Source organism: Trachypithecus francoisi, unplaced genomic scaffold (assembly GCF_009764315.1).
Source record: "Trachypithecus francoisi isolate TF-2019V2 unplaced genomic scaffold, Tfra_2.0 Contig01461, whole genome shotgun sequence".
In the NCBI taxonomy this organism is placed as follows: domain Eukaryota; kingdom Metazoa; phylum Chordata; class Mammalia; order Primates; family Cercopithecidae; genus Trachypithecus; species Trachypithecus francoisi.
In genome coordinates this window covers 12,381,008-12,404,462 of record NW_022681433.1, presented here as the reverse complement: position 1 = coordinate 12,404,462, position 23,455 = coordinate 12,381,008, and the positions used below count along the sequence as shown (strand labels likewise).

The window sequence follows — 23,455 nt, the reverse complement described above, 5'->3', positions numbered from 1 at the left end:
GAAATTTACTTTATTGAGAATTCATGAAAATTGATTGTATTTTTAAACTCAAAGACGGAAACCTTTTCGTAAGTTACTGAGAAAGCAACACACGCTGGTGCACAGCTCTAAGCCCTGTGACAAAGTGGCAGTTGGAGTATTGGTGTTCTCCTGCCTTTTGGTGACAAAATAATGACACCCAGTGACAGCTGAGGAAGCCTGGTTGCCCTGTGGGCTCTGAACACAAGCCAGGGGGTGCTGAGGCCCCTGTTCACTGAGAAGAGGAGAATGACACATCTCACAAGGCCTGGGTGTCTCTACTTTCATCCTACGTCCCCCTTCCTGCCCCAACAGAGCCATCGATCCCTGTGAGCTGTGGATCTGTCTCCCTGTCCGCTAAACAAGAACTTTATCTTTCCAGTTCTCTGGCCTTTTCTCCAGCGTCATCCCTCTATCTCTAAAGTATTAATCCCACCCCACCGGCATGCACATTGACTGTAGTATATCCCATCTAGCATGTTCCAGGTGACAACAAAACAGAGCTTTCCCTCAGCCCCATCTCTTCTTTTACCTACTGTTCATTTCTCTGCTTACCTTCATAAACAGCCAGCGTTTACCAAGACCTTAGCTTTTCATAAATTAACACAGTTAATTTTCACAACCTGTGAAGTTATTACCTCCAATCAAAGAGGGGGATCTAAAACTCAGTGTGGTTAAGCAACACGCCCAGGGTTGCCTGGCTTGGGACTGGTGGAGTCTAGGATTTGAACCCAGGCAGTCTGGCTTCTCTTGTTAGAACTACCTCCTTCCCAGCTAAAATTTCTTCAAGAGTCAGTTTATACATGGTGTTCTGAATTCCTAACTTCTTGTTTATAGTTTTTAAAAATCAAAATTTACTTTTATTAAACGAATATATGCATATACTTAAATGATTACTTAGAGGCTTATAAAGAAACAACAGTAGTTCCTTGACCTCCCTTGCTCCATCCCTACTCCTATTTCTCATTGGCAGTCAATTTCAATCTGGTTAACTATTTCTTCTTATGTGATTTTTAAATAATATGCTTCTACTGCTCTTCCTTCATTCATAAATTGTAGACATTATTGACTTCTGTTTTGGAAGTCGAGGATTTGGCTGTCCTATAACTCTGTCTCACTGGTCCTCCATCTATCATGTCAATATAATTATATTACAGATTTCTTCTTAAATTCAATTGCTAGTGTATATATTATGATATGACATACTGTGATTACACGAGTATGTAAACGTTTGCTGCTGAGCCAAGTTGTATTTCATTATTTCCTTTACTTGTTGTTTTCTCTTATTTTTACCAGAATTAATTGTTTTTCTCTACGTATTTAGTTTTCTACATGCCCGTCACTATTTTTTTCCATACATTGTTGTACACTTACCAAATTTTTTCCCAAACACAATGACAGAATAGAACAGAGAAAAGAGAGGAGAGAAAAATATTAAAGGAGTAATGCAGGAAAAAATTCTCAGAGTTTCTAGATTGAAAGGGCCCCCGAATGCCTGACATAATGAATGACAAAAGACTGTCACTAATGCATGTAAGTGTGGAATTTCAGAATGTCAGGAATAAAGAGATCTTAAGAGTTTCCAGGGGGATGACATAAAAAAAGGATCAGAAATTAAAACGGCATCTTGTCTTCTACACAGAAATCCTGGATGCTAGAAGACATTTGGAAAAATGTGTTGAAGGGAAGTGATTTCCAACCTAAAATTCTATATCCAGCCAAACTATCAAGCAAGTGTAATGAAGAAAAATAGACATTTCCAGATTGACAAGAATATACTTTTGAAAGTTCCTCCAACATACCCTTTCTTAGGAAGCTACCAGATAGTTGGATTGAGCCTTGAATTATCTTACCTTTTCTCTCCTACCTTCTTTCTGTTTGTATTTTTGTTCGGTTGATTTGAAAACTTCTTTACCTTTTTTGTTTTGTTTGTTTGTTTGTTTGTTTTTCATGAAGACAGAGTCTCCACCAGGTTGGAGTGCAGTTGTGTGATCTTGGCTCACTGCAGCCTCTGCCTCCTGGATTCAAGCAATTCTCATGCCTTAGCCTCCTGAGTAGCTGGGACTGCAGGCACGCATCACCACATCTGGCTAATTTGTTTGTATTTTTAGTAGAGTCGGGGTTTCACCATGTTGCCCAGGCTGGTCTTGAACTCCTGAGGTCAGGCAATCCACCCACCTTGGCCTCCCAAAGTGCTGGGATTACAGATGTAAGCCACCATGCCCAGCTGAAAACTTCTTTACTTTTTAATCTAGCTCTTCTAATAAATTTTATTACATGTCTCACATTTTTAATTTCTAAGCTCTCTTTCTTCCTCTCTCCAATTGGTTTGTAAAAACAGCATTCTGTTATTATTTTATAGATGCAATAATTCTTATGAATTTTAAGATATTTATGATATACTTTCAGCATTTTCATCGGTTTCTTGCATTGTATCTATTTTTCTCTGAGTGTCTTAATGGTCTAATGAAAATTTGATTGTCCATATTTGCAAGGGACCACAGGCAGATTTATTATAAAGCTGATAAAACTCAAGTTTCACTTTTGTGAACTCTTGTTTTTCTTAAAGTGGGTGCACACAAAATATTAAACTCCAGGGCTCAAAAACCTACAAAGGAGGTACTCAAATATAATTTAAAACTATGTACAGAGAAGGGATTGTTAGCTGGTACTTGACTTAGATGATTAGAGGATGAGCTATCTTTTTTGGGGGAAATCCCTAAATGTCATTATTTGTGGATCAGTCTCTCCAGAGAAGTAATTCTGACTGCTGGCATTCTGAGAGCAGGATCGGCGAAGCAAGGGGTTGGGATCTTCCTGACTGGTGTGCAGACTTTCACTGAACCCTCTTTTTTCAATCAAGCATCTCACTCTACTCACCTTTTACTGTGCCTGGTGTCCCTCAGTCCAGAGCTTCTTTGGTTCAGTTTTGTAGAGAATAAACTTCTGGTTAGGAAGGAATAGTCACATGATGAAGCGAGGTTATGAAGTTGTTCCGGGAAGCCACTTGGTATTCAAGTTTATAGCCAAGCCTCTGTGTTCAGCCCTGAGCCTCACTCCCTGCCTTCCACTGTACCTGTTACCTTTGAGCCTGCAAGTTCTCTGTAGGTGGGTTACCTAGTTCACGTCTTTGCTATTCCCCTCTGCAGTCATCTAGGCTTCAGCTTCCTCTACTTTGCTCAATCTGTTGCTACATCTACATTTGTTTTCCATTTTTCTAAAAATGTATGAACATTTCTAATCTACGATCATTCCAATGGAGTTTGGGGACAGAGGTGTCCTAAATACAGGTATACAATCCACTGAGTTTAATGGGAAGCTTACCCTTTGACTTTTCAACCCCTTCCAACCTGGTGTCTGCCCCGACCATTCACTGAACTGCTCCTTTCAAGGTTTGCAATGACCTTCAATGGAGATTTTTCCATTTGCATCTTACCCATCCTTTGAACATCATTAACTGTGGTTTCTGCTCTCTCTCTCAGACCACTGTTCTCCTTGCACTCCTGTGTTTCCACACACTCCCAGTTCCCCCCTACTTTTTTGACTCTTCTGTCTGGTCATTTTTCTGTTTGGCCTCTATTAGAGTTTCTGATTCCTTTAAAGAGCAACTATCCTGAGAACCTCCACATTTGTATCTCTTCCCAAACCTCTCCTCAGACCCTCAGTTTCCTATACTGGGTGCTGAGTAAAAGCCTCATGAGCATTGCAACTCATCTCCTTCCCCCGGCAGCCAGTCTTCCTGCATTATCCATAGGTTCCCTCCAATTCTTTCACCACCTGGCAGCTAGAGGAGCTTTCCCAGTTTTGTCCCCTCTAACCCACTGTCCATAAGACAGCCACAGTGAGTCTCCAGATGTGCAAACTGACGTCACTTTATGGCTTAAAACCCTTCAGTGAATTTTCATGGTCCTCAGGATAAAAGCTAAATGCCTTACATGAGTCCTGTACAATACGGTCCTGGCCGCCACGCCGCCTCCTCCCTTGTCAGCCCCCATCCTCATGACGTTGCCAGCCGTCCCGACTCACACCCTCCACATACCTCCATGCTTTGTGGCCTTGTGCTGGCTGCACGCATTGCTTCCTCCCTGTGGAGCACGTCTCGCTTCCTTCTCAGCCTATGTCTACCCATAATTTAAGTCTAGTTATAGGCCTCACCTCTCTTCTGAAAGCCTTCTTTGATCCTCTACCTTTGGGTTGTTGGCCCTCCCATGTGTTTTAACAGCCCTGGTTCTTAACTTCTTTTGTAGGACTTATGACATTGTAATAATCTAAGCTTCTGAAGCACAAGGGCCATGTCTTAGCTTTTTATCCTCGTTATGGAATTAAGGTAAATGACTGAGGAGCACTGAAAGGTGCTGCTTTTCACATTCAGGCTTAGAAAATGTGGCTTTGATGAATCAGAACAACTGATAGACAGTGGAGCTAGTTCCCATTTGGCTATAGGTTATGGGTCAATGGTCTTAATGGTTTTTTTGTTTGTTTTCTTTGTTTGTTTGTTTTTGAGACAGAGTCTCACTCTGTCACCCAGGCTAGAGTGCAGTGGCCTGATCTTGGTTCACTGCAAGCTCTGCCTCCCGGGTTCACGCCATTCTCCTGCCTTAGCCTCCCAAGTAGCTGGGACTACAGGCGCCCGCCACCACACCCAGGTAATTTTTTTTTTTTTTTTTTTTTTGTATTTTTTGTAGAGGTGGGGTTTCACCGTGTTAGCCAGGATGGTCTCAATCTCCTGACCTCGTGATCCACTCGTCTTGGCCTCCCAAAGTGCTGGATTACAGGCTTGAGCCACTGCGCCCGGCTGGTCCTAATAGTTTTGAATTGTCCTTGCTGAAAACTGACTTTTGGTTTGGGCCTTTCTGCAGATGCCATACCTAATCTTAAATGGGCCAATTTCTTTCTTTGGGCTAAACCATTCCAGTTTTACTCCAGGGGGAAAGCTGAGCTCCTGAGGAACAGGACCCCTGCGGGGAGGTGTCACTGGGTCAGGTTAGCTCTAACTCATGGTTATTATTTCTGTCCATACTTCAGCACAACTGTGGGGGTTTTAGATGTTGCTTAGGTCCCTTTTTATCAGGAACCTCTCTTCTAAATAACGCGTGAAGCTCATTAACACAACATTTTATAAAGACAATAAAAGCATCAGTTTAAAAGAACTAAGCCCATGCTATGGAATGAACAATATATAGTTTAGTAGGAGTTACCTTAAGCATCGATTGATCACATAGGCAGTCACTAGAGTGTGTTTCAGATATTAATTGCTAATCCATAGCAATTATGTTTCCAGGTTTTTTGGTGTGTGCGTTCACTCATTAACTTAGTAAATACTTAATGAGTTCTATTACTGTGTTAAATACAGATGGATCAATGAAGAGTGAGACTCTTTGTATTCTGCAAAACTCTTCCCAGGTGATTCTGATGTCTTATCTCCATGTGAGATCTACAGTTCCAAGGGTTATGGTTGTAAGACTCACCACATTCCCTGTTCATTCTATAGGTATCTAAGTCTAGGTCCTGGCTTTTGCCTTTTCTGGGTCTTCATCTCCAATGATTCCACATCTATGCCAGTCCATCATTGTTCATGTGGAATGGACGTTCCAGACCCTTCACAGCCTGGCCCCCGCTTGTCTCTCCTGTTTTACCCTCAGCTCCTCCTCCCTGCCCTGCATGCCCCACCCTTCTGCGAGTAAAGCCAAGTTTCACAAACACACTACGCACTCCGCTTCTGTGTCGACCTGTTGTCAAAGCTCCTTACTGTGACCGCCTTTTAGTTCCTGTCGTTCTCCACTTCCTCCAACACAGCCCCTGCTCATACTCTCTCTGGGCTCCTGTAGCATCCTATTCAAAGCTCTGAGTCAGTAATTCTTAAGCACAGGGGTGGTTTGTTTTCACAGTGTAAGTGCCTGGGGCTCACTTCTGGAGGTTCTCAATGTCTGGGATAAGGGTCAGCAGAGGTATTCTGAGAGACCCTTCCCAGGTTATTCTGATGTCATATTTCCATGTGAAATCCACAGTTCCAAATGTTATGGTTGCAAGAATTACCACATTCCCTACCTGTTTGTTCTGTAGATATCTTTGTATTCACACTAATTGTCTTAAGGTAGGATGATGATTTAATTATGTGTCACCTTGACAAATAGCACAGAACTGATATAGGAACTGAAAACGTTTGCTATGGAATGGTAGCTCTAGGGAAGAGATATAGATAAAAGCATCAAGTGTTTCAAAGGAAATTTGTTTTTGCTTATAAAGCTCCTAGTGAAAAAACCAAGTGCCTTAGTCTGTTTTGTACAGCTTTGACAGAGTATGTGAGACTGGGTAATCTATAATGAAATACATTTATTTGTTTCATAGTTCTGGAGGCTGGGAAGCCGAGAGCATAATGCTGGCACCTTGCAAGAGCCTTCTTGTGCCATCATCCCATGGTGGAAAATGGAAGGACAAGAGCATGAAAGTGGGAGAGAGAAAGGAAGCCAAACTCACCTTTTTATCAGGAACCCACTCTTGCAATAACTAGCCCACTCCCACGATAACAGCATTAATCCACTCACATGGGCAGAGTGCCGAAGACCCAAACACCTCCCATTAGGCCCCACCTCCCAACACTGTTGCGTTAGGGATTAAGTTTTCTTTTGCGGGGACACATTCGAATCATAGCACTGAGTTATAGATGGAAGTTACAGGAACAGCACCAGATGGTTTTTCAAAATATCTTAAGGGGTGCCCTGATTTTGAGCCCCACAAATTCCTCCCCTCTATAACCTGTCTTCTGTATGGGCAGTTTATGAGGTCATTACAAGGGCTATTAAATACTTATGCCCTCTCCTCCTGAGTTATCTAAAGTAAGAGGCAACATGTACTGGAATCCTCTCCTCCTCTGCTGGTCTAGACAGAAATCATTTTTTAAAAATCAATATAAAAATGCTCTCAGGTGCCAGCAGATGCAATTATGTATCCTTTGATATAAAATGTATACCAGTAGGTACCATTGTAAATCGTTTGATATACAATATATATTAGGATTTATTCTGAAAAGATCTATTGGAAAACTAATTTGGAAGAGAATTGAGTTCAGTGTCAATAGTAATTTGCACTGTTTGGACATTGCTCATGAAATCCATGTTTTTGACATCTTTGCCTTTCTGAATAAAGATGGTGTTATATATTAGGCCTCTGAACTAAGTCTTTGTAGTAAGAATCAGGAATGAACTCATTCTAAGTGAGATGGATTGTGACTCTTGCCTCTGTAATCTGATAATGTTTGTAACACTGGCTTCAGTGCTTCATAGATATTTAATGAATATGTTTTAGCAGAGATATTTCAAAGAAATAATAGTGGTGCTATCCACTAATGCCAGTGATGTTACCTAACCCTCCATCAGTAAGGGATAAGCTTCGAATGTTTTTTTTTTCCAGATAATGGGGATGATATATACCACCCCATCTAGGCCTGCCAGATTAAGCAAATAAAACTATGGGATGCCCAGTTAAATTTGAATAATGACATGCAGTAGATAGCAAGTATTTATACTAAAAAGTCATTATTTATCTGAAATTCAAATTTAACTGCACATCCCACGTTTTATATGGCAACGTGGCCCTATCCAAAATCTCTCTGACACCCACCTCTGCCCCAGGGACCAGACAGACCCCGTGGAGTGATCAGTGTCTTCTGTGCCCACTGAGCAGACTCGTGACATAGAAATACATTCACTAGAGATCACTTCTGATCATTTGAGCATATACTTCCTGTGACTGATAAAGCAGAAAATTATTTCCTCATTGAAGTGTTCATACAGAGCACCGTGACCGGATCTCTAAATACAGCAAGAGTGGGTTTAGCTACTTTGTTCACAAGGAGTAAGTATTGCCTTCCATTTCCATTCCACCCCAGCTCAGAAGATTAAGAAAAGTTCTCACGTGTCTCTGGAATGTGAAAAATTACTTCCTCGACCTCCAGACACCGAATTCCGAAGGAATTACCAAATTCCAGCTAAAATTCCTGAGCTTCAGGATTTCAGTTTCAAATACGGATGCTACTCAAGCTTGCCCATTGCTTCTCAGGGTCTAGGTGAGTACAGCTGCAGTTTCTTTTTCTTTTTCTTTTTCTTTTTTTTTTTTTTTTTGAGATGGAGTGTCACTCTTGTAGCCCAGGCTGGAGTGCAGTGGCACGATCTTGGCTCACTGCAATCTCCACCTCCCAGGTTCAAGCGATTCTCCTGCCTCAGCCTCCCAAGTAGCTGGGATTACAGGCGCCCGCCACTATGCCCAGCTAATTTTTTTTGTATTTTCAGTAGAGACGGGGTTTCGCCATGTTGGCCAAACTGGTCTAAAACTCCTGATGTCAGGTGATCTGCCTGCCTCAGCCTCCCAAAGCGCTGAGATTACAGGCGTGAGCCACCGTGCCCAGCCCAGCTGCGGTTTCTAAAACAACCTCGTAGATCCTAACCCTGGCCCCAAAACTTCTCAACACAGAGGGTGCTGGCAGCCCACTTTCATAAGAGTCAGGAAGAAAGCCAGGGGTCCTGGCATGGAGTCAGAACTTCATCGCTGCGGCTCCCAACCTGGAACCCAGGGAGCCAGTCCATTTCAGAAGATGACTGACTGCTTAGGCCAAGAAACGAGTGTCATCCCTGCTGGGCAGGGGTAGTGGTTGGGATTATGGGAGATTGCCTCCTTTAAAAAATGAGAGGAAGGATGCAGTTGCTGTAAAGTGACAGAAAGAGATGAGGCGGGAATCCAATGTAGTCTCAATTTTCTACCGGAAGTGTATCCACACGTGCATCCCTTGAAAGTTTTTAAAAATTCCGTGACCAAGCCACCTCCAAGCTACTAGTTAAGCAGAAAACTTGGTGTCAGTCTGAGACGTGATTCATTCCTGGCATGGAGTTGGGATCAAGTAGTACTTGAGACAATAATCACAGAATTGATGCTTAGCACCTGGGGGTTAGAAGGTGGTCTAGAAATTACCTTGTCCAGAGCCTCATGGAGTGTGTGAATCTTCCTGACTCCATCCTTGCCAAGGGGTGACAGTGCCCCTGCGTATCCACTTCAGGGTAGCCCCATGCCCCCTCGTTGTCCGATGCTCCAACTGTGTAGAAGTTGTAGCAGCTGCAATATTCCTTGCTAAACTTCTAGCCCCTGGTTCCACTTCTTCCCATGGATGTTAATGAGTATAAATCTATTATTCTATGAAAACCTTGCCATATGCCTTGTCAGTCTTCTCTTTTCCAGTTAGAGCATTTCCAGGCCCTACAAACACTCTTCTCAGGGTGCAGCGTCAAATCCCCTCACCAGTCTGGGCCCTCCATTTGCTCAATGACCCCTTAAAGGGGATCCCTGGAGCTGAGAGCTGTTCTTAAGGTTTAAAAAGATCGGGCAAATTGTGAAAATCTGGTTTTTACGTCGTGATTTTATTACTTTTTTCATTGTAGTTTCTTGAATATTAAAACTCACATTAAATGAGCAACATTCATAATCAAATATAAGTGATTTGGGTGTTGCCTGCACCTCATACCCCCATTAATCCAAATGGACAATGAGCCATGACTGCAGACATCATCGTTCTTCCACAATGCTCATCTGAAGATGCGTAGGTCTCCGGAGGGAGGTCCTTTCCTGTGCCATCCCAAATGTGCACAGGAGATGTCCTGAAAGAAAAAGAAGCTTCTATGAGGACCTTTGTTTATTAAGCAGGCAATGAATGTCACCATCATAGTGGCCAAGGGCAAACTTCCTCTTTACCCTCTGAAAGTTTGCTGAAAAATCAACTGACAAAAGGCAGATTAAATGGAGAAAAAGCATATAAATTTATTAACATGCATGGCAGTCAAGCAAAATATAAGAACTCAAAGAATTGATGGGAGGGTTGATGATTTTATACCATCTTGAGGTTATAGAAAGACCTGGTTAAACAGGTTATGGGAGGGGGAGAAGAGGAGGCCTGGCTAGCAAAGGTGGTCTTGTTCAGTGGTAGCAGCCCCCAGAGAGAGTGATGGTAAAGGTTTCTTTTAGACCTATGAAGTCCGATCTTAGTTAATCTTTCTTAGATCCAGACAAGGGAAGGCCTTGGAAAGCCAGGCTGCATCAGTGCAGATTCCCTATGGATGCAGGTCACCCCAGTCTCAAAGACAACTTTGCAGGGCTACTTCTATCTGCAGGCCTTCTCAACAGCCATCTCAAAGTATATCAAAGACGTGTAATTTGGGGTGAAATATTTCAGTTTCCTTCACCATCATAACGCACTGACCTGCATAAGAGTCAAGTTTAGGGAAAACTTCTCTTCTGAAAGTGATGGTCAAACTCACCCTTCTGGTCATTGTCTCCCATCACTGCCCCTTCCAGCAGCAACAGGCTGGAAGTTCCTGTAGCTCTGCTTAGCCCTGGTCAATGGAAGAACTGGTTTAATACAGAGCCTTGGTGACCAGCATTGTGAAGGATACTGCCTAAGCTCAAAGCTGGGCTGGGGGCTGTCAGGGTCATTTTCAAACAATAAGGGTAAGACTGCTGTGCTTGGGTGTAAGCCTCCTGGCCTCTCCTCCCCTGTGTATTTCTGTAGTGCCTTCTGTGCTGCACAGCTACCTGAGGAACCAAGAGCACACGAAGAAACAGACCACATACCAAAGTGACTACGACAAAACCTACCCAGATTTCTTAATGCTTTTAAACTCATTTACTTCCTCTCAAGTCAAAGAGTACCTCCAGAGTGTTTCTTACAAAGGTAAGATGAGGTCTTACTTCGTGCACTTACAGATCATAATACATTGCTTTTGCCAGATAGAAACTGTTCCAAGTTCTAGCCACTGGAGTTGAATGCCCACAAAAATGAAAACATTGCCTCAAAAAATAAAAAAAATCTCATGGTGTTGTGCAAACCTCAATCCACTGAAAAGACATTTTCCTTTAAGGAGGCCCCAGTGACTATATCCCTACTTATTAAAAAAGAGACACACAGTTTTCACTCATTTCTGATCTCATTTTGCCTGTGGTTGAATTGCTCAAGGATGATTCCTCTTTCTCTTAGAGCTAATTGATTTCTCCTCTGGGTGTTTGTACAGTGACATTGTTTTGCTGTAGTTTGTCTAATCTTTATTTTCTCTTGCTGGTACATTTTTGTGACAGGCTTTTTAAGGTACAGGAAAATCTCTATATGTCACTCTCTCAAGGAGAGCAAATGCCATTGATGTGGCTTCACTCCACATGACAAAGACTTATCCTAGTTTGCAGCCAAGTGACTGGAATTATTTGGGAGCATCTTAGGGGCAACTGGTCAGTCTAACTGAGAGTGTGTAGAATGTCAGCTCAGAGAATAAGAGAGCTTAAGGAGAGGAGACTGAGCTCTTCCTGTAACCTGCCTCTCAGCATCCTACGTGAGGGATCACACATCCCCCATTCCTCCTCATTTGTGGGCACAACACCCAATGCAGATGTAAAAATTTATATAAAATATATTCATATGTCAACTAAACTAATGTATCACATACATTTATAAAACATACAAACTTACAGAAGGAAGTAAAAATCGAATATCAATAAAGGTCTAATATTTATTCCTATACCCAGCTGACCATTTTCTGTACCCCATTTTGTGCTCTAGGCTATTTGGGGGCTACTAATTTATTGTGTGCCCTGTGTTGAGGTTGAGACTTCCACTGGCCACGTGGGATCCCTCCAAGTGCTCTCTGTCTCTCGTCTGACTCTCTTGGGCCTCCAAGTGCTGTCCCCAGCCACAATCAGAAGAGCTTGCACCTCTGAAATCCTCACTGAAAACCTTGTTTATGGGATCTCCTGCCCTAAGAAACCCTGAAAACCTACTGTAGGCAAGGCTGACAGGGAGGGGGGTGTGTGTGTGTGTGTTTTGGGAGAAAGGAGGTATTTTCCACTCTCACACATTAGGGCTGAGAGCCTAAAGACCCTTCTAAGAACTTGAATGTTGGGTTTCAGGGAGGTACAAGAAGCAGGTGTTTCCCTCCTATTGAGATAGGAGTATGCATTTTCTGTTGAGAGAAAGGAACGTGGAGGGAGTATGATGCCTCCCTGCTCTCCACAGATGCCTCTGGGCCAGTCTGGCACTTCAGAAGAAAACCAAGAGGCTCCTAAGGGTCCACTGGCTCAATCTTCCCAGAGGGCCCAGGCAAGGCTCTGCAGCAAGCTCAAGTCAGCCCGCCTGTTCTTGTTCTCAATTTTGTATATAAAATTATCTGCTGCATTTTACAAGAAGCTCTTTTTACCTTTAGGATCCACATCTGTTGGGCCCTGTAGAAAGAGGATTTTTGTCTTTGCTGAGCAGATGCTCCCATCTGCCCAGGGACTTGCAATGCAGATGCAGCTGTCATTTCTCTGCCCCCATGGAAACCATGGTGGCTGCAGGCACTGCTGTCTCTTACTGTGTGTCAGGTGCAATCCAAGCCTTAGTGGCGCCCCCTGAGGGTGAACTAGGGACTCCTCAAAGTGCTCTGACAGCCTTGGATCTACATTCTCCGAGATACCAAGATACTGTAAGCTGATCTTTCAGGTAAACACTCTGTCCACCTAATGGGGCTTTCCTCCCCAGACAGGTGAGGTATGACCTGTTAGCTAACCAGGTAACTTAGAATAAGCTAAGGTTTTGTTTCTTCTTAGCTCTTCTGCTTTCCTGGTTCCCTCGGGGCAGCACCAGGGGCAGGTGCCTAAAGGCTCATGCCTCAGAGCTTTGCTCTTGGGTGCTGCCTTGGGCTGATGCAAGATCTGCTTCCCATGGATTTTCACTCCAAGCTCTGCTGTAGAATGGCCCACTCATCAATGCCAGCTTTGTTAGAAGCTGAAAAACAAATGGAAGATTCCCTCTGAATTCTTATGCCCAAAACCTCTTGTCATTTTCTAGTGTCAGGGGTGGCACTGATGCTTTTCAGCTGGTGAATATCACAGCAGGGCTTTTGTAGCTGAGTACATGTGCAGATAATTTAAGAACCTGGCAGCTGTGTTAGGCAGAATTATTATTAACTCAGCTTAAATTATTTTACAGAATTATCTCTCATAGGTGGTAGGCTTTGATGGAATAGGAGCCTAGAACAGGTACATTTTGAGAGAGAGAAAGAGGAGAGAGAGAGAGGAGAGAGAGAGAGGAGAGAGAGAGAGAGAGAGAGAGAGAGAGAGAGAGAGAGAGAGAGAGAGAGAGAGAGAGAGAGAAAAGACCAGGCTAGTTCTTAAGTAATGGACAAAGTTGGATAGGAGGTGAGGGTGTGGGAGAGAGATGGTGTGTGTGTAGGGGGTGAAACACAAGAAGGGAAAACTCCAATATGACAAAAAATAAAGCTGTGAAAGCATAAAGGAAAGAGAGCTGAAGGCAAACCTTTCATTTCCACTAACTCTGTGTCACCACTATTTGGTATTCAGTTTATTTATAACTTGAGGAGGTTGAACTAGTTATCTTTGGTGGCTCTTCTACTTTGAAAATTGTTTTAATCCCCAAGTCCGCTTCAGACCACTCAAAAGCTTACTCATTGGGCAACTGTTTCCTATTGGTAAAGACTGTGTCATCAGTCCACTTTTCCCCCAGTTGAAAGGTAAAATGATCTGAAATCCAGTTTTCTGTGAATTTGTTCAGCTATGGCTCCTTCCCCATCTCTTCCTCCAACTGAAACTCCCACAAATGGCCATGCAAAAGGTATTTCTTCCTAGCCTGTGATTCAATATTAAGAATCAACGTATTTACTCAATAAATGCTCAGTGGATACAAAGATAAATAAGGAACCCTTCTTCCCGGGGAACTCATTATCTGGTATGGGAGATAAACACATAATGAAAATGTCACCAGTTCTGTAATCAAAGTCATCTTCGGGTGTGGTAGCAGCCTGTGAGGGGTACTCCCAACCCTGTGGATGGACAGGAGATGAGGAAAGGCTGCCTGGAGGAAGGATCCTTTAAGTCTTAAACATGAATCTGCGTAGTAAAGAGAAGCAGGACCATTCCTGGCAGAAGCAACAGCATAAACAAAATCATGAGGAAATGAATTTGCATTTATACGTAATAAAGATTGGTATCATTTGACTTACAACTGGTAGCCTTTTTGAACAGTTAAATTGACATTAAATTTTACACACTCTCATCCTTTTTTACTAATTCATGCAAAACTTGATGAACCGTGTATGTCTATCTCTGGTATCAGAAGAAAGGATTTTTTTCTTATATTAATATAAATTCTTTGCTATAAATTCTTTGGTAATAAACACAATGCTTAAAATGTTTAAAACTAGAAAGACTGACAATAGCAAATAGCAGTGAGAGGAAGCAGTCAGAACCCCATACAGCACTGGTGGGAATATTAAAGAGTAATGAATACAATCACTTTGCTGTTGTTTTGTTTTTGTTTTTGTTTTTGTTTTTGAGATAGAATCTCCCTGTGTCACCCAGGCTGGAGTGCAGTGGCGCGATCTCAGCTCACTGCAACGTCTGCCTTGAGGATTCAAGCAATTCTCATGCCTCAGCTTCCCAAGCAGCTGGGATTACAGGTGTGTACCACCACGCCCAGCTAACTGTTTTTTGATTTTTTAGTAAAGACAGAGTTTTGCCATGTTGGCCAGGTTAGTCTCAAACTCCTGGCCTCAAGTGATCCACCTGCCTTGGCCTTCCAAAGTGCTGGGATTACAGGCATGAGGCACTGTGCCCAGCCATCAAAGAGGACAATCGCTGTGGAAAGAGGTCTGGCAGCTTCTCCTAGAGATAAACATATACCTACTCCATGACCCAGAAATTCCACTTCTGGGTATTTGCCCGAGAGAAAGGAAACCATATGTCCACAAAAGGACATGTGCAAGAATGTTTATAACCACTTTATTCTTAATAGCCTCAAACTGGATGCAACCCAAATCTCCAACAGTAGGAAAATAGATAAACTGTGACATATTCACAGAATGAAATACCACTCAATATAAAGAAATTAATTATTGATATGTACAACAAAATGTATGAACCTCAAAAACATGCTGAATGAAAGAAGCCAGACACAAAAGAATACCTTCTGTATGATTTCATTTATTTGAAGCTCTACAACCGGGAAAACTTACCTTTGATGAAAGAAACCAGAACAGTGGCTGTCTTGAAGTAGGGAGTGTTGACTGGGAAGGGGCATGAAGGGTCTTCTGGGATGGAAGGAATGATCTATATCATCCTGTGGTCATGGATTACAGTAATGCACGTGTCACTTCATCAAACTGTACACAAAAGATTAGTGAATTTCACTTTATGAAAAGTATACCCAACTAAAAAAATACTGGAGACAAGGTATGGAGTATGGTAGGGATGCTTCAAAATTAAACATGAAATCACAAAAACAAATAAATAAAGACATAATTGGAGAGAAAACAGGAACAAACACACACATGCACACACACACACACACACACACAGACATCCCTGATCTACAGGCTTCCACTGGCATTTGTGACATTGAGCAGAATAACATGAACATTGAATATGGGCATGACATCATTTGCATTTTCACTCCTTTTTGGTTTTGGCTGCACGGGTGATAACTGCTGGGAGTGAATAAAGTTTTACAGCTCCACTCTGTACTATTAAAAATATATATGATTAGGGGCTGGGCGCAGTGGCTCCTGCCTGTAATCCCAGAAGTTTGGGAGGCCAAGGCAGGTAGATCACTTGAGCTCAGGAGTCTGGGATTATACTAAAAGTACAAAAATTAGCTGGGCATGGTGGTGCATGCCTGTAATCCCAGCTACTCGGGAGGCTGAGGCAGGAGAATTGCTTGAACTTGGGAGGCAGAGGTTGCAGTGAGCTGAGATCGCACCACTGCACTCCAGCCTGGGCAATAGAGTGAGACTCCATCTAAAAAAAAAAAAAATTATATACATATATATATATATATGATTAGGAGTAGGGAATCATAGATGTTCAGAAGCAGACAAGACTCCTTAATGTTACAGATCAGGAAATGGAGGCCAGGGAGGGGAGTTGAAGGGCCTTCCCAAGGTCAGACAGTTACCATTCAAGGACAGCAAAGCTTACCAATGTTGGTGGGTACAAAAACAGCCCTGGCTTCCATGAAAATTTTGGAACAATAATCTGTATTGTTTATCATCACTGTTTATTACTATGCACCCAGTAATAAAAGGATAAGATGACCATTTATTGTTTTTGATGGGCCAGGCACTGTCTGGGTGCTTCACACACAGCATCCCTAATCTATTCCAACGTCTGTGCATGGCAAGTACTGCTGGCTGTATTCAAAGATGAGGAACTGAGGAAGTGGAGAGGTTAAATCATTTGCTAACACTTGCCAGCACAGAACTGAAACTTAAGCCTGTTTCATTCTGAAATTCGTGTTCTGTCCCTTGAATATTAAGTTTACTCTTCTTAATCAATAATTACACAACTGTGCCTGTTTAGGTATTAGGTATAATAGCCTGCTATTATTTTGATCTCGTATCCAGTTTGTGTATTTAGTAACATTATTAGATATTTTCTTCCTTCCTAGAATTTCTTAATTTAGCATTTAAATACTTACATGGAAATTTTCATCCTGTTTTTCTTCATACTTTTCAGATAGACAAATTATTGATCGCTTTATTCGTACTCACTGTGACACTAACAAAATGAAGAAATGAAAAGAGAAAATAGTACAAGTGAAGAAAATCTGAAAATCAATGGAAGCACGAGGACATTCTTAGTCATTTTCTCAATTATCAAGGAAAAATGAGATTCAAATAGCTTCAATTATGTTGTGATAGTCATGAATTTGTGTCTTTTGCTTTGCTTTATTTTTAAATAATATAATTATTTAACGCTACAAAATTTCCCCTGAACATAGCTTTAGCTATATCCAATAGGTTCTGATACAGTGTTTTTTCTTTTCCCTTTTGGACACTTAATTTGTGATTTCAATTTTGATTTCTCCTGTGAACTAGGAATTACGTGGAAGAGATTTTTTAATGTCCCAGTAATTAGAGACTTAAAAAATCATTTTATTGCTTATCTCTTCTTTGAATGAATGCAAGTTTAAAAATCTGCTTTTGGGAAATCAATTACAGTTTTATTTAATGCGATTAATCAAGTATATGATTGTGTGTTACGTGAATATGAGAAAAAAATTATAGTTTATTGTATTTTTTAAATCCTTTATATCTTTAATTGTATACTTGAATTGTCCAATTCTGAAAGACTATTGGAACCTTCCACAATAAATATATTTTTATTAATCTCCCCTTGTACTTCTGGGTTTTTTGCTTTATGTATGTGACTGCTGTATTTTGTATTCTATTAGGGTTTATGAATTATACAGAGCTTCTTCACTGATTAACATTGCCCCTTATATGTTATTCATATTTGGCTGGTTAATGCTTTTTGGCTTTAAATTGCATTTTAATTGATATTAATGTTGCTATTGGTGCTGGTTTGATTTTGGTTTTACCTTTGCATTTGCTCAGTATGTCCTTGCTTTCATTTCCAATCTGTCTTTATAACTTTGTTTCTAGAAATAAATTATGCCTGGCCTTTATTTTGTAACTAACATGACAGTCTTTGTCTGCAGAGAATTTAGTCAGTACAGAGCAACTGTGGTGCTTCACATACTGGGTTTTGTTTTCTATATCTTTTTTTTTTTTTTTTTTGCTTGCCATTTGCTGTTTGTTCTTTTTAGTTTTACTTTTCCTAATTTTCTTCATTTTCCCCTCTAATGTTAGTTTTGGAAGTATACTGTTTTTCATGATACTAGTAGTTTTTATTACACATGGTCATTACTAGATTTGGGTTTCTCCCCCAATATATAAAAATTCCATCATCTCTATGCTCTCAGGGCCTTGTACTTCCCCGTTCCTCCCATGGCTGCTGACTGAGAAGATATCCTTTATTTCCTCATTTCACACTGTACTTTTCACTACATCCCCCGCACGTGCTCTTACGTACGTGCACACACACACACACACACAGCCGCCAGCAGGGCTCGTGTGGAAAAGAAGCTTGCCCTCTAGGTTTCCCACCAGCAGCAAGAGTTTGTTGTTGTTGTTGTTGTTGCTTTGGGGTTTGTTTTTTTTCCTTTTTTGAGCCCTTATTTGGGCCTGTCCTATTTCCTGGTCCCATTTTGTACCAAGGCAGTCATATCCCAACCATCCTTGCTTTAGACAGGGGTAGTTTTCTATTTATCAGCTAAGCGTCTCCCCACCCCAACGTCCTTTGCAGATCTGGGTCAATACGTGAGCATGAAGCTGCTTTTATGCCTTTCTTAGAGTGCTTAAGACTGTCAGAGTGGCCACCCAGGAGCTTTACATGGATTCTGTCTTGGTTTAGTGTGTGTAGTGTGGGACTTCCTGACTGTCCTCACAGCAACCGTTCCAAAGCAGAGGCCCATACTCCATCAGGGCCCTGAGCCAAATATTAATAAATGAGTAGCCCCTTTGGTCTACAAGTATTTATTGAGCACCTACTACATGCCAAGCAGGGCTTTAGGGGATGGGGATAATGCACTAGTGAAAGACAGTAATGGAACTTCCATTCTAGAGGAAGGCACCAAGAGGGTCCTGTCTGAGATGAAACTTCAAGAGAAGAAGGAGCCAGCCACATGGAGAGATGGGGCAAGACCTTTCCAGGCATAGATAACAGCAAGGCAAGGGCCTTAAGATAGTAATGATTTTGGTGTTCTAGGAACTGGAAGAAGGTGGACTGGTTGACACATATATAGTGAGTTGGCCGGGGACAGGGAAAAGTCATACAAAAAGAGATCAAGGAGGCAAGAGTCGGATCATGGTGTGAGTGCCATTGTATTTCTGATAGCATAGACTCTTGTATTCTATGTAACTTTATTTCACAACAGTCAATAAATTTCTATTGATTCAAGTTGCAGAGCACCCATGAATGTTGTTTCCATACTATTAGTCTTCTTCAAATTTTGGTAGCAAAGTTTTGTGTAGGACTTGAGTTTTTCATCACTGCAGATGTGTCTGTGCAGCATTTTAAGTTTTTAACCTATCTCTACACCTTGGGAGTCCCAAATGGGATCCCTGACCTCCCAAATGATTTTATAAAAATTCACATACATTAAGGTTCACTCTTTGTGCTATAAAGTTCTATGGGTTATGACAAAAGCATAGTGCCAGGTATCCACTATTACAGTATCACACAGGATAGTTTCACTGCCCCAGAAATTCTCCATGTACCACCTGTTCAGTGCTCTCCTCCTCCCCTCAAACCCTGATTACTTCTTTGGAGATCATTTTGGTATTCTGGGGGTAGGGCAGCCAAGAAAAGCCAGCATCACCTACCTTGCCCTGGGGCAGACAGCCTATGGATGAGTCCTGCCATCTATCTGGACACAAAAAGTCATCTTACCTATAGGGTTCCAGAACTTGTCAGTGACATCACTCTAGAGCAAGATGTGCTACTTGTAAATACAGTATTGAGATGTCATCTTCAACAGATTTTTGCTTTAGGGACGGTGGTAAAGTGAATTATTGGCTCCAATTCTTCATCTCTCCCTGTATCTACACCCTTGGCCATGTAATCTTGCAGTGCGTCCCACTCAAGACGGAATGTATTTCCCCTGCCCTTGTTTGTGAGCACAGCCATGAGGCTTTCTTTGGCTAATGGGTTGTTAGAAGAAATAAACCTGGGCTGCTCACTGGTCCCAGGAGAAAAACGAGTCACTCCAGCTGACCTGCCCCAATGACTCACAAACTGTGAATGAGAAATAAATGCTGTTTGCTGCATGCCAGAGGCTAATGTAGCAATAACTGACTGGTACAGGCACAGCGTTTATTTAGATGCAACATTCCTGGGACAATCGAAATGAGGAAAAGCTTTGTAGAATCAGTTCTTTCTCACAAATATTAAATTCTATCACCATCAACAAATGTGTGTTTAAAAAGCAATTGCATTTTAAAGCGTGTGGTGGAGGTTCTCTTGTCTCTTAAAATCTGCCAAATGGCAAGGGTGTTTTAAACATTGAGCACTTTAAAGTTTCTCATGAGGCCAGTAGCCACTGCTTTTTCCAATGTGCTAGAAGCCGTGAGTGCTTTAATCGGGTTCATTCTCAGAGAAGATCGGCAAACCCAGATCAGCCATGGATCTGGCATGAGTTAATTATGTGGCACTAGAATCTCTATTATTATATTTGTAAGATAGTAGTTTTTCAACAGTTACTAATCCTGCAATTTGTTTTTCTTGTGGTATCCCCCAATGGCTCTTTGATTCTCTTTTTTCCTTCCTGAAAAACTTACCCTTGTTAGGGGATTTCTGGGGTGTTGTTGATTTTTTTCTGGTTGGGAACCTCTGTGGCCACAGCACCTTTGCTCAAATTGTTGTCCTGCATCCAGGAAGAATGAGGCACACAAGTGAAGGGTGAGGCGTTTCATTTAGTGTTAGAACAGCTCAGAGGAGTGGGCAGCCCCTTTCTGATGGCAGGTCATCTCTGAAGCTCTCAGTGGAGAGGGTGCTCTTCTCTGCAGCTGGTCCTCTGGTCCCATCATCTCTCTGCCCTCTTTGTCCTCTGGCCATCCTCTGCCCTGCTCTGGCTGAGCCCAGGGCTTTTATGGACCTCAGAAGGGAGGAAATGCATGCCAATTGGTCCATGGGTGGCCATGGGTGGGCCAGGAAGAGGCACCATGAGTCCCCACTCCAGAGCATGGGACTGGCAGCCTAGCACCTAGTCTTCAGGCTCTCCCTGGCCTGAGGGTGGGCCCTTACTGGGGATCCACTTCCTTCCACCGAGGACTCTGTCAGCCTCCCACTGGGACTTGGTCTCAACCCTGCTGGGAGACTGGAGCGGGTGCTGGGAGCAGAGAGAGGCCAGGCACTGGGAGCAGACACCCCCAAGCCTGCAGGGACAGGGGTCCTTCCTGGGGCACTCGAGGGTGTGGGCTGCAGAGAGACCTAGGTCCTGTGCCTGGAAGGTCAGTGCAGCTGCACCCGGGAGCTCCTGCCCCACCAACTCAGAAGAGGCAGGGCTCCCACTAGTCCCCAGCTCCTGCCTGCTTCCTGGAGCAAGAGGCCCAGGCCTGCAGCCGTGAATGAGGCAGCTGCAGCAGCACCTGGGAAGGCAGATCCTGTCTGTTCCCGGTTCTCCCAAGAGCACGGGAAGGCTCTGATCCACAGCTGCATTTTGGGCGGCTGTAGCCTCACCCAGTAGGGTGGGGCTCCTTCCTGCTCCCTAGAGCAGGAGGCCTGGGTCTGCAGCTGTGGTTTGGGTGGCTGTAGCCACATGGGGAGCTCCTGTCCCAACTCAGAATAGGCAGGGCCCCCACTGGCACCAGGGAGTGTACAGCCCCAGCTGCGCTTCCCTGCTGCAGCTGGCATGATGATGGCAGCCACTGCCATCACCCTTGCACACACCCTATTCAAAATACAAGTACATATAGTGGATTTCTATGCTTTCTAGAAATATCTGTTCTTTGTTTTGAACCTCTTGAAGAAACAGTTATGTAAATGCATTTAAAATTGTTCCACTTTGTTTAAAAATGCTTTTGTGAATAAGCAGAAAACAACATCCCTTTAGAAGGAAGGCTTCAATAATTTGTAAGAAAGTAAGAAATAAAACGCAGGTTATAGGAAGCTGTTTTCACTACGTGTTAGAATTCTCCTTTCTGTACAGGAGGTGTGTGAGGCTGGAGCAGTGCTTATAAGCTTTGGCTACCCAATCAAATGAGCTGGAGAGATTTTTTAAATCCTGATGCCGAGGCCACTTTCCAGACCAATTACGTCAGAACGTCTGGGGACGGATCACAGGTGCTAAAGCTCCCCAGGTGATCCCCATGCACAGCAAAGAGTGAGAACCACTGAAGTAGAGAGGGGATCTAATTGGTAAATTGCACCTGCGAAGGTTAAGTTGGTAGTTTAGTCAAGGTCTAAGCAGGACGCAGAATCCACCCCATTGGTTTCAGATGATGGGGCTTAAATAAAGAGACTACTTACTGAGGACATCAACCTGGGGTAAGGCTCCCAGAGGCTTGAGAGAGAAGAAAGGCTGTTACCATCTCTCCCTGTGACAGCCTGGGCTATTGGGGAGCTGCTGTGCCCTGGAAGGGACAGAGTCATTTTGGGGGACATGTCACGGGGAACAAGAAGGGAAAAATTCCTCTAGCCTTGCTTCTCCTTCCCTCTCACATAATCTGATCTCCTGGCAATGGCTCTCACTGACAAGCCCAATGGATGCTTACCAGCAAGGTATTGACGGAGATGCAGTCCAAAGGGTTAACCTCCTGTGGCACCAACCAGGTCAGAAAAAGCAATTAAAGGAAATTCGAAAGTCAAATAAGATATAACCAAAACAGTTGGCCAGACTTGCTGAACAAAAACCACAGAGGGTATGGCCAAGTACTCAATAAATTTTTGAATGTAATTTTATCAAAAGTTTTATAAAATAGGGAAATTATTCATTTAAAGAATAATCGTAACCAAAAAAAGGTATCATAGACATATCCCAAAATTGGGACTATTCCAGAAAATTCAAGGCATATGACTATGACAATTTAAACTTTATCCTTCATTTAACATTTATTTTTAAATATTTTTAAAGTCTTTCATGCCAGACACCCTGCTGTACTAGATACAGAAATGAAAGACACAGTAATCTATTATTCTATTCTTAAAGATCTAAGAGTCTAGCAAAGAATACAGACACGTTGGCAAACGTAATGAAATTTACAATTTTGCCAGCCCAGAGCAGCGTGCCTCACTTTGGGGGATACTCTCCCACCCCCATTCAGCCATGTGGTTCTGATGTCAGTTGAAGGCTCTCTGTGCCCTGCCTGGGCCAGGTGCCATCTGAATGTGGTACCTTTCCTCTCTGGCCATGGTTGGGGTTTGGCCCAGGATTTTCTTCCATGGGGACTGTTGCTATGAGGCTGTGAGAAGATGTGTTCAGAGCTGCCCGTGGTCTTCCCCCCAGTCCCACAACAGCAACCAGCCCCAGAGAATGGAGACCTGAGAGAGGATGTATGAGGAATGAAAGAATCTGATGAGATTGGAGTGTCTATCCTTGAAACCATCTCCACCCAAGCCACACGAACAGTTCATTTCTTGATTTGACTACAGCTGGATTGAGCTGGATTTCTGCCACTTGTAATCAACAGGGTTCTAAGAAATACAGAAGGAAATCTTAGTAACATCCTAAAAGAGCCATGTGCAGAAAGTTATGGGATTTCTAAGAGTTTGCCTAACCCGACCTGAAGGGTCAGGAAAGGGTTTCCGGATCAAGGTAAAGACCCAGGTTTTTATTGGATGTACAGCTGCTATAATTAGGCTATTTTCAAAAGCAAGAGTTTCAAACTGAAATGCCTACGGGGGTGCATAGGCAAGAAAGCAAGATAGTTTTCTCTTTCTATACTCTCCGGCTACTCTCACGCAACACAGAACACTACTGTGACCACATGTGTGGGTTTTTCCCCACCGAATAGTTCTCCAGCCCCAGATAGGTGTCCTCCTAGCTCACAGTTCAATTCAATTGTGACACTACCTG

At 42.7% G+C, this 23,455-nt stretch overlaps 1 protein-coding gene across 8 annotated transcripts in view; it reads left to right on the top strand.

Moving 5' to 3' along the window:
• The window catches only part of TEX26 (testis expressed 26), a 52,117-nt gene extending 34,909 nt beyond the window's left edge, over positions 1–17,208 (top strand). For 7 of the 8 annotated variants that reach the window (XM_033235959.1, XM_033235941.1, XM_033236002.1 and 4 more), the window contains 3 exons: positions 7,907–8,083; positions 10,571–10,732; positions 16,555–17,208. In XM_033235959.1, the coding sequence (XP_033091850.1) occupies positions 7,907–8,083; positions 10,571–10,732; positions 16,555–16,616 (401 nt within the window). In that variant the 3' untranslated portion in view covers positions 16,617–17,208. The remainder of the gene's footprint in view (positions 1–7,906; positions 8,084–10,570; positions 10,733–16,554) is intronic. The other variant, XM_033235968.1, reaches the window with a different exon arrangement.
• Positions 17,209–23,455: the final 6,247 nt, after the last annotated feature.